The 12,199-nt window shown below is 34.9% G+C and overlaps 1 protein-coding gene across 1 annotated transcript in view; it reads right to left on the bottom strand.

The window, feature by feature from the left end:
- The window catches only part of LOC129747059 (uncharacterized), a 65,056-nt gene extending 56,163 nt beyond the window's left edge, over positions 1–8,893 (bottom strand). Inside the window, exon 1 of the mRNA XM_055741077.1 lies at positions 8,834–8,893. Coding sequence (XP_055597052.1) covers positions 8,834–8,835 — 2 coding nt within the window. The 5' untranslated portion in view covers positions 8,836–8,893. The remainder of the gene's footprint in view (positions 1–8,833) is intronic.
- Positions 8,894–12,199: the final 3,306 nt, after the last annotated feature.

Below are 12,199 nucleotides of genomic sequence, written 5' to 3'. Positions count from 1 at the left end.
TAAGTCAGTCAAGTCAGTCAAGTCAGTCAGTCAGTCAAATCAGTCAGTCAGTCAGTTCGTCGATCAGTTCGTCGGTCAGTTCGTCGGTCAGTTCGTCGGTCAGTTCGTCGGTTAGTTCGTCGGTCAGCTCGTCGGTCAGTCTTTTTTGGCTTTGATTCCATTTTCTTACAAGGCGACCGTCAAAAATTAGATTTTATTTCCTGTTTCATTAACCTGCGGGTGAAATAGAAGAGACATGGGAACCAGAGCAATAGAAAAAAATCCTCACAAACAAGGTGCTCATCTTTTTTAAATGAATCCTAGAAGTAGAGTTAAGTGTAGAAGGCTCGATACCCTGCTTTCATCGTGCTTTTAAAATAATTTCACAATAATAAACAATTTTTAAAAACAAATTGCACCTGCTACATTTCATTCATTAAGTTTCAACATCCTCGTTGATAATCAATCCTCATTCATATTTTCAGCATTTTCACACTCTAACAAATTAATTTTTTTCAACTTCTGACTAGAACCAGCTGAGCATCTCGAAAATCGGTCATTTCTAAATACTCGTAAAACTATCAAATGTGTCACTTTTCACAAAAGCGCTCATTGATTTCGCGTGAGCCGACAAAAATAATCCCATTGACATAAATATACGTAGCAGCAGTAGCAGCAAAAAAAAACTGCTTTCTAGCAGCCACGAGCTCGCCAGTTCACCAGTCAGGATGAAGTGTCCTCGAAAAAAAAAATCATATTCACAACCGCAAAATTTTCATATCAAAAAAGTATCCACCGCCAACAACCGGAAACCACATCAATCCGGGTTTCTCGTGATGTTCGGACAGCAGGGTACGGGCTGATGTGAATTTGTGTGTGTGTCTGTGTTAGATGTTTGGACACAAATCAGTCCGGAATTCCTCCCGGATCAGATGACCGGATTTCGCCACCGTCACCCCCACCTTGCCCAATAACAACAGCACCACCGCAAATGATCCATGAGTAGGTTTCCGGGGGAACAATTTTGGCAAACGCAGGTCTTCCCCCCAAATTTCTACCTTCTATAAAAATTCACAAAAAGGCAACGTTTGGGGCGGAAGGCCGCTTTTTAACGTAGCAGGGTGGCGCGGTGCAATGTCATGAATGAAGGGGCTCATGTTTCTATGCTTCCGGAAATGGACCTTCATCCCTTTCGCTCGCTCGCTTCGCTTCTTTTTTTATGATTCTAATAAATTTTAACGATATTCTCTCATGAACTGGCTCAACTCGTGTCACCCTCACAATATATATTCATTTGAACTTTCGACGGGTGAGATGACACAACCAGTTATCGAGGCTTACGCGTGAAAGCGTCAAATTTTGGGGGAGGAAGTAGTTTACGTGGCCGAGACTGTGGGTGCCTTGCCTAATTTATCATGTGTGGGCTGCTGTGGGGATGTCATGTTTCTAGGGAAGCTAGCAATCATCTCTGTATGGTCCATTTATTCATGAATGCTCTGATGTACAATGCATGTACTACACAACTCAAAGGAACTAAATCAGACGGCGCGGAGAGTGATACATTCAAATTCAACATCTAAAACAGATCTATGAGTTGACCGGGCGACGATGAGTTACTCGAGTTTTGAAGAGTGAATAAGAACGTTTGTTAAAAAATCATAATATTTGTCTTGAATGAACCGTCTGTTTTTTTCCACACAATTTGTTCACCATTCGAAACAAGAAAAAGGTCAACAAATTTTTTTTCCACTCGTAGGGGCTAGTTAAGAAGTTGAAAAAACTATAAAAATGAAAGGAAATTTCATGGACGGTACAGGAAAAAAAAACAAAACTTTTCCCACATTTTCATTAAATTAAAAATAAAATAAGTCATTAACCTTCTTTTGGACCAACCACAGTTCATGTTACTTAAAAAAAATGTTTTCAATTTTTTCAATCCAAATTTGGAATCATTCACTCTGAAGAGTTGGTGAAACTTTCAATTTAAGGACGAAGGCAATTTTTCCCGGGAGTAAAAAAAAATTTTCTTTTTAAAAAACTCTTTTGTTTTTTGTGGGTTTATTCATTCCTAATCGAGCATTGAAAAATAGGACCAGAAGACCTATATTTTTTTCTTGAAATTATTTTGGTGACGAAAATCTGCATCGCGTAAGATTTTGCAATCTATCAAACCAAGCGGAAGTCTACATCGCGTAAACAAATATACTCTTGAAAAATTTGGTGATAGAGATCTGCATCGCGTCAAATGCTTTTATGACATAGGCGGAAGTCTGCATCGCGTCAACTCGGTTTTTATTCTAGAAACCAATCTCTCTGACGGAAGTCTGCATCGCGTCTAAATCATGCCAAACTAGGAATACTATAAAAAAAACAATGACGGAATTCTGCATCCCGTCATTGATTAAGGTGGATGTCTGCTGCGCGCCAAACAGGATTTAGTCTTAAAACCTATCTTACTGACGGAAGTCTGCATCGCGTCAAATTTTGCAACCAATAAAACTAGGCGGAAGTCTACATCACGTCTATCTAGAAATATTCTCATTTCAAATATTCTCATTTTAATTCTCAGAAACATTTTCATATTGACGGAAGGCTGTGTCGCGTCATATACTTTATTGAACTCGGGGGAAGTCTGCATCGCGCCAACCAGGGATCAATCTTGAAACATATCTTTCTTACGGATTTCCGCATTGTGTCAAATTTTTTAACAAGACAAACACTTAATCAAACAAGATGGATGTCTGTATCGCGAGAAACTAGGATTACTTTTGATTTTTTTTATTGACGGAAGTCTGCATCATGTCATTGGTTAAGGCTGAAATCTACATCACACAAAATAGGATTTTTCAATCCATCTAACCAAAGGAAGTTTACATCGCCAACTAGAAATACTCATGGACTTTTTCTTACTGATGCAAGGATGCATTGCGTAAGAAACTTTCTTGAACTTGGCGGAAGTCTGCATCGCGGAAAAATGGGACCATTCTAGAAAATTATCCCACTGAAGTCTGAGATTGCGTCCGATTTCTTCGTAAAATAATTATCAAACACGGCCGAAAATTTCGGTGTTTGTTTTTCAAGATTCAAAAGGTGCATTTACACCTCTTTTGAACGTGAAAACGGAAATATTGATACTCGCCAACTCAACTATACTATACATTTCATTGTTGAGAAAGTAGGTGGAATAGATAAGGTATAGGTGAAAGATTAGTTTTAAACTGATTTCCATCTTTTAAAAATTGGTTTTATTTGAAATCCCCCAATTTTCACTGCAGATTATTTTTGCTGCGTTCCCTATCATTCCGCTCGAAGTGTAAACGCACTGAGCAAACGTGAAAACTGAAAAAGGACAATTGTGGTCAATATGAATTCCACGTTCAATTTCACGTCCAAATGGCAAAGTGCATTTTGAAGGCATTTTTCGCCAATGCTGGAAAAAAAAATCCCCTATAAAAATTCTGTTTTTTGAATTACAAACACATTGAGAAGCAATTAACATCTATGTTTGCAAGGAACCCATTACGATAGTCCAAGGACCATGCGACCATGACCATATTATATTGAAATAAAAAAAAATAGATCCTGTGTGTTTAAAAAAAACGAAGAAAATAATTGGAAAATTGATAACATTTTAGGAGAACTGAAAAAACAAAAAACTAAATAAACAACTGCATGAATTTTAATTTTATAATAATTTTCGATTGATTTATTTTATTTAAAATAATAATAAAAAATTTGGCGATTTTTAAAAGAGGGTAAAAATGGCTTTTTTCTGTTATTCTTGAGGTTTCAAAAAATACCAACAAAAAGCTCACGATGAAGAGATTATCAAAAGTAAAGCTTATTACTCCTTGATCGTTTAATACTTTTTCAAAGTATTAAAATTTTTTTTAATCTGTATAGGTACCATTCCATTTTTTGGTAAATTTGTTATAAATTTCAATTTCATTCAACTCATCAATTTGTTTTAAAACAGCTTAGAAATTCAACTAAAAATATGATTCGGTAAAGAACAATTTTGATTTATTTTCAAAAATTAAGAACACTGCTTCCAAAAAGGCACATTTAAACAAAAAACATTTGGAACACTGCGAACATCAATCTTGTTTGAAATTCACTTGAGCAATCACGTAAATATTATTCAAATGAACCAATACAAGAAAAGACTAATTCGTAATAGCGTATAAATATGTTTATAATCTTTTTAAAATTTAGTTGCTAAGGTAAGAAAAAATTAATAGTCATTTCGAATGCCTTCGTTCTATAGAAAGTTTGTTAATCAACATTATCATGACCGAAATAAGCAGACATATAAAAATCTCACAAGTTGCACGAGAAAATTGATCCACGGCCTAAAATAAAAATTTTGAGCTAGATAGGACTACGGAAAGATATCACTTAATGAGCTTAATATTTGTATTGTGAGACAAGATGTTCGGAGAAAATATTAAAAATACGTTTTTCACCAATATCTTTAGCCCTTAATGGCCAATTTTTTGTCATTATAGCTTTTCTCGAAGCTTTAATGTTGACAAATATTTCATCCCAAAGTCTCATTTAAATTAGAATGATGATAACAAAGATATTAAGTTTTAAAAATAAGCTTTTGAAGGGTCAATTAGCGAAAAAATACATGTTGTCGATAATTGGCGCCAAAAACCCGAATGATATATTTGTAAAAATTAAGACTCTAAAATATCAAATTAGGAAAAAATCGGACGATAGAGACCAAAATTATTGATGAAAAAGTAATTTTCAATGTTCATCCTGAACAAAATATCCCATCATTGAAATTTCAGGTTTGTCGCCCGACCTCTTCTCGTTGTCTGATCTGGACCAAGTTTTTCATGGGATATAGTCTTTTGCATTATTTAATTGGTATAAATTTATAAATCAATTTTCAGCTTCTTTTTGTGGGATTCTAAGTGGATGTAAGGTTCAAATTCGATTTTTCAATAAAACAGATCACAGATCACAGATATCAGATAACAATTAACAGATGAAAGCCTGCTTCATGATTCACAAAGATTAAAAAAAAATGATGAAGCTTTCTTTTCCATGATTCCTACTTTGATTAAATACTCTCGAATCATGTGTTCAATAACCTCGTTCATACAATAAAAAGTTTCTTAGATTGATAATAAAAAACAAACAACTGAATTCATTAATCGAAGCGCATTGTAATGTTAAACTTCTATCGAGGAAATATTGTAATAGTGTTGAATAAAAAAAGTCTTGACCGTGACCGAAAAAAAAAATCAATTCTTGCAACGTCACAACGTATTCTTCAACACGGGGTACTCCCAAAAAATTGTTAAAATCAATTTATTTTCACCCTTAAATGTTTACATTTCAAAAGAAACATACGATATTCTAAAAAAAATGGTAACTGAATTTTTTTTTTAATGAAAACTGTCTTTAACAAGTCAAAACAAGTCATTAATTTAATTCACAGATAAGAGATTTCCGATTATTATTTGAAATTTTTTTTTAGAAGAACAATAATTTATGTTTATTTCTTAGTGTATATTTTCTAAACATTTAAACACTGTAAACGACAACAGTATTCAAAATAAAAAACTAAAAGTCCGTTAAGCTTGATGTCATCTAAGAAATTTTAACTGAAATCACTGAAGAAAGTGTTCCTTTTTCTAGAGAGCATGTTTTAATGCTGCCCTCAGATTTCAATACCTTGGGAAGAAGCCGTTATCAAAAACAAAATTTTAACACTATAATTATTAAACATAAACATACTGATGGTTATGTTTAAGGAAAATAATTGGACAAAATCTGTGTATATTTCTAGTTTTGCTTGAGACACTTTGCTAAGACAACATTTTTAGAAATGTGATTAAAGCTTGCATAATCGCCACTAAATAATTGACAAAAAACCGTTGACAATCTTTAATCGAAGATTACCAGGTGAAGGACCTCGATTTCAAGAACTAGAGCTGTAGCAATCCTTCGGAATAAAGACACATCAGCTCAAAGCATACCCTACACAAATTCTTGCATGGGATTGGCCACCTAATCTCCAGAAAATCGCATCAACCGCTCGCAAGCAATACCAGCTTCTTCGTTTAGCACCAGTTTCGCAATTTTACAGCTATCGACACGTTGGTTTTCACGAATCTGCACTTCAAAAGAGGAAACTCTTCTAGCTCTCACCGAAGGAAGAAACGAATGAAAAAAGCTCAAACAACCAACCACCGAAAATGGGCAAAAAATCTATCTCTTTCAACGTTCATTCTAGGGGCCACCACAAGAAAGCCCTCTCATCTACCACCACCAACAGCCGGAGTATGTAAGCTAATATTTGATTTTTCCACCCCTTCCTCCAATTTCCCTTACGTTTGATGGAACGAAAAACGCTTTTCTAAGTTATTCAAAGTTCTTCTCATGTGTCTCCATCAGAGTTTATATGGTATAGTTACTTCGGCAAGGAGCGATTGGAACTGAAGAAGAGGCTCGAAGAAAGGAGGAGGTGGCTGGTTGGCTGAAAGATGGAATTTCAATTTCCAAATGGATAAAGATGCTAAAATGAAGACTCCTTTCTTGATTCTGATGGCGGCAGCCAGTTTTCGACGAGTTTGTTGGGTCAAGACATTCTTTCATCTCGTTCGAGATTCGCAGATTTTCCCCTTTTTTCCCGCTCTCCGTTTCTTTTTTTTGCTTTATCCCATAGCTTCAGTTGGTGGCTTGAATGAGAAAAGTTTCAGCATAATTTATCGGGATTAAAAAATTACCGGCATTGTTTTCCTAGGGATATGGGACGAGTTTTTCATCAATTTTTGCCCTTCAGATGAAGATGTTCTCTTCCCTGCATGGAGATTTCTGATGCTGCTGTTGGTGGGAATCTGTGCCGAGAATGTCGATGACGATGATGCAAATCGGGCAAACGATGGAATCTCTAGTGCTCTTGTGTTTAGTAGAAAACCCTTTAGTGGAGCTTTACTAGCATGAGTAGTAGACTGGCCCATAACAAAAAAAATCCTTATATTCCACGCGGCATCCCCTAGGTTGGTGCATTAAGGTGAAAAAATGACTTTCTGAAAGTTTCAGATCATTTGGAAGAAGCACGAGCTGGCGCAAAGGACTTGAAATTTGTATGGAGATTTTCGGCAAAATGTATGAAAAATCGACATACTTTCACTTTTTGTGTTCTAAAATATGTTTCCAGTATGCTAGAAAGCTCAGAATTTCAAGAATTGTAGTTCAAACAATGACAAACAAGTTTGTAGAAGATTGTGAAGCAATACGAGTTGACTGTGATGAGTTATACGCAATTGAATGTGTGATTTTATTCTCATTTTATCGATATATCGTGAACGGTGCATAGGTGGATTAATAGTACTAACTTGATCGCATTGTCACACAATGAGAAATACAGATAGAAAGTTTGTGTCTTCGGCAAAGTTGTAGCTTATTTTATAACAAATATCTTTGCAAAAAATTCAAGAAAGGTTTGAAAAACTATAAACTGCTGCATTGTGCGACGACGCGATCAAGTTAGTGCGATTATTAGCCCATACACCGTTCACGATATATCAATGAAATGCGAAAAAAATCACACATTCAATTGCGGATAACTCATCACAGTCAACTCGTATCGCGTCACAATCTTCTACAAACTTGTTTGTCATTGTTTGAATTACAATTCCTGAAATTCTGAGCTTTCTAGCATACTGGAAACATACTTTAGAACACAACGAGTGAAAGTATGTCGATTTTTCATACATTTTGCCGAAAATCTCCATACAAATTTCAAGTCCTTTGCGCCAGCTCGTGCTTCTTCCAAATGACCTGAAACTTTCAGAAAGTCATTTTTTCACCTAAATGCACCAACCTAGGGGGTGCCGCGTTGAAAAAAATGTTGAAAAAATCATCCCATACAAATTTGGGCCAGTCTAATGAGTAGTCCCTTCTTTCATTTTATATTTAATATTAAAGTGTGTTTTATTTTATGATTTTTTTAAAATAAGGTTAAAAAAATACGATAGAAATAAAAACCTTTTTTTGGTAAAAAAAAAAAACTAGCTTCAACCAATTTTCTAAATAAAGTCCAGAACTTTTGGTGTTTACCAATCGAACATACAAAGCAAACATCAACAGAAGATAAGAAACTGATATTTTGAATATCCTACCCTCAGAGAAAACCTTTCAGCAAACTTCATTGCCATGGAGCAGTTAAAAGCACCCAAGAAATGACACTTTTCAAAATGAAAAGTTTATTCATTGATCGGCTCCAAGTCAGTAAACAAAATGAAGAAGCTCATCCCAGAATACGAAAGCCTGTTCCGTTCTGGGAAAGGCGTTTCCAATCTTTTGTAATGGTTCTTCAGCCGAGAGCAGCCGCCAGCATCAAAGACTGGCCTTCCATGGGTCGTCAATATGCGAAAGTAGTTTCCGGCACCAAAGAAAATCCAATTCAAACAACTATATTTATATATTGTTTCCTCACCCCACTCGATTTTCTCTCAAGGCTAAAGTCAATTTCACAAAAGCTAACCAATCTCAGCCTCCCCCTCCCTTCTTTGGAAAAAGTCAGAAGAAGCTGTATGAAATCGAAGTTTACTTCCCTTCGGAACCGAACGACGACAATCCGGACAGAATCTTATAGTTATCGGCAGTCTGTGTGATCGGGAAGAAGATTGTTTTATCTACACCTTGGCCAATGGGAAGGGAACAAATCAACTTTTAAAGGAAGTAGAATGGAATGGAGTAGAGTGGCGACATCTGGCGAGTTAAACAGCATCCGCTTCCTGGTCAAAGGGGATTGGAAAAGTTGGAAGCGCCAGTGTCGTCTTCTGAGGCTGAAATATTGAAAGACTACTAGATATCTCCGAGAACTTACATTTTTCTTGTCCTTGATGCACCTGAAGAGATGAACACGCTCAGCACAGATGCATTATCCTGCAACGAGGGAAGGAAGAAAAATAGTGCGTTTAACTTGGTGGATTTATTAAAAAAGTTATGTACAAGTAATATTGGATTAGTATATTCCATCGGAAGAAAAGCTATGTCTTTGGGACTCTTTTTGGTACTAGATTTGCTGTTGAAATTTTGATAGCCTGTTATAAGATTTCTAACTTTGAAAACATCTAAGAAATCGCATTATTCCAACAAAAACATCTCGAAAACAATTTTTTCGTCAAATTTTAAATTAAATCCAAAATAATATTTTTCATAGGATATATAAGAGTCACATAAAAAGAGACTGAGTTTTTCCTTTGTTGCAAGACCAAGAAAAGAAAAAATTGCGATAATATCGATTCAAAATTAAGACAAACTTCAATTCAAACTAAAGACGAGATTGAGGCGGGATTGAGGATTATTCATGATAAAATTGAGAGAGAATCGAGCTTGTTAAACCAATTTGACACAAAATTGAGAAAAGATTGAGAAATAGTTGAGACAAAACATAATTAGAATTGAATCTTAATCAGACTAAGTTGAGATAAATCTAGGTTGAATCTAAACTGAGTTCATACAAAATTAAGACGTTATTGAGAAATTGGGACATAACTGGGACAAAATTGAGATAACTTTTACACAGAATTTAGATTAAATGGAGATTAAATTGATACAACAATAGAAACATATTTTTTTAGAAATTTGGCACATTATTAAGCAAAATCGAGATAAGGTTAAGATTGAACTGAGTAAAAATTGAGACAAAATTGAGACTTATTAAAAATATAATCGAGACTACCTCAATCAAGAGACCTTATCAACTACGATAAATCTCGTTTTTTTTTTCACTTCACGCGAGTACGCGAGTATCACTGAGAAACATAGCTGATACATTTTTTAAAGAAACATTATTCTACATAATTGTGTGCTACACTTTCGATAACTGAAAGGTATTTAATCTGAAGAATTTGGTCCAGTCGTTTCTGAGATAGAGAATGCCAAATTTAGGTGTTTTCGGGCTTAGATTTCTTTGTGGTCCTTGATGTTTTAAGACTGGATTGAGACAAAATTGAGAAAAACTGAGACCAAACTTTGATGATGTTAGTAAACAAATGACAGACAAATAGAGATGGAAAACATCAAATTCAATGATCATAAAACTGAGACAAAATCGATTGCTCATTGAGATAGAATTGTAACAAAATTTTAACAAAATTGAGAAGAAGTTGAGATGAAATTTCAACAAATTTGAGTTTCAACTGAGGCAAATTTTTAAAAAACTTTTACAGAATGCAAACTAAATTCAGACAAAATTGATCCAAACTTAAGACAAAATTGATTCAAATGAGATATAGATTGGCATTAAATGGGAGCTGGCAGACAGGAAAGGCTAACCAAATTGATTTTCAATTTAAACTATATAAGATCAAATTTGTGATAAAAAGTGACACAATTAAGACATCACTGATACGAAGTTGATACAAAATTAAAACAAAAATGATCAAATTTGGCACAAGTTTTGATTGAGCTGACATGGAAATGAAATTTATTTCCAAATGTGACAGTGAATGTTCTTGTTCTCGTAGAAGTTCTGAACTCTTAAGATTAAACAATTATGGTTTAAACGAGTTTTATTACCAATTTGACATCTTTGGAAGATTGTTCAACCAAGTGTATACTTATGTGTGTTCTCATTTTAATATAAGTAGGGATAGTTTTAAGCGTAGGTTGATCAACAAGTCCGAATGATATTGAGTTATTGAAGATCGTGATCGAAAAATAAATTTAAAAGAAATATTCCCATATTTTCGACCTTTTTGATATTAAATTTTGAAAAGGGCGAATGTACCAAATGTATACATAATGAATTGTCAGCTATATAAAAGAGAACCTACTAAGACCTGTATTCTGAATATTTATCCTAATAAGCAAAATATTTTGTTTCCTCCATATCACACAATTAAGACTATCAAGGAAAAAGCGTCACAGTAACTAATAAATAAGAATCCTTTGAAGTTAAGATTATTATTTTATTTTCTGATGATATGAAATTTCAGAACAAAGAAAACGACAAGAGAATCATGCTGTTTACCGACATGAACGCTAGTTTTCTGAAACCAAACCCAGCTTAAAAGATGAAAACATTTTCGAAGAAAACAAGTTGACTAAAACCGATCGCTCTGTTTGCTGTTTGATGATCTGATAGAGATTTGAAGCTCATCCGCCGAGAGCTCTGTACTCACTTGGGATAGTTTGAAAAGGAAAGGAAAAAACGGATTCTTTTTCTCCCGGATTTTATGACTATGTTCTCAATCACATCCAGGACACACGAACACTTGGACTTTGCCATCCAATCTGTCAACAGCCAAGAATCACTACGAAAAACACATTCGGCCTTTAATTGGAAATGTCATGCGAGGCCATCCCCCCATTCCACGACGGTAAGGAACGAATACGTATCACATTCAAATGAAAAGTTTTAGATTGAAAAAAAAAATCAACTGCTTCTTTTTCATTCATTCAAATTGAGATAAAAAAAAAACGGAAGCAGACCGTAGTCATCCGTACGTGCCGAGGCTTAGAACTCTCGAGCTCGGGCTATCCTCCTGGGGAGGCAACAGAGATAAAGCAATATACCTCGGGCAATCCGTTTCGTTCCGTCCAAGGAACCCCACAGAGTGCTGGATTCAGCTAATCAGAAATTGACTCCTGTGTAGACTGCTTGATTGGCGAACGAATGCAATCATCAATGGAAAGGTGAAAGGACATCGGTTTTGGAAAGATTGGGAGCACTGATAAAAAAAGAGAGATGATCTAATCCTCGAATGTGCTTTGCTCCCGGTGTGCAGTGCATCGTGGTCGAGTGAGTTGTGTGGCATTGATACTGTGTCTTTCAAATGTCTGAGCAATCAATATGGGTTGGGTGCAGATTTCGAAGACTGATTAGTATTATTTGAATAAAGGGATTTTCAGGTGATTCGAAAAGGTTTAAGTGAAATTGTTTGTATTAATAAATATATTTATCAGCTTATTTTTGTAATAATCTTGTCTCAATACGTCAAAATTTAGTCTCAATTCTCAAAATCCAGTCTGAATTTAGACTAGATTTAATATCATTGTAGCTACTCTTAAGGCTTCAATTCGGTCTCACTTTTGTCTCAACTCCATTTAAACCTAGTCTCTATTTATTTGGTAATTTTTTTTGTCTCAATTTCATCTCATAATTTTTCTTAATTTTGTTTTGATTTTATCACAATTTTATCTTTTTTGAGCCTCAATTTTGTTTTTACTTTGTCCCAATTCCAAC

This window comes from Uranotaenia lowii, chromosome 1 (genome assembly GCF_029784155.1).
Source record: "Uranotaenia lowii strain MFRU-FL chromosome 1, ASM2978415v1, whole genome shotgun sequence".
Taxonomy (NCBI): Eukaryota; Metazoa; Arthropoda; class Insecta; order Diptera; family Culicidae; genus Uranotaenia; species Uranotaenia lowii.
This window is presented reverse-complemented; position numbering and strand designations above follow the sequence as displayed.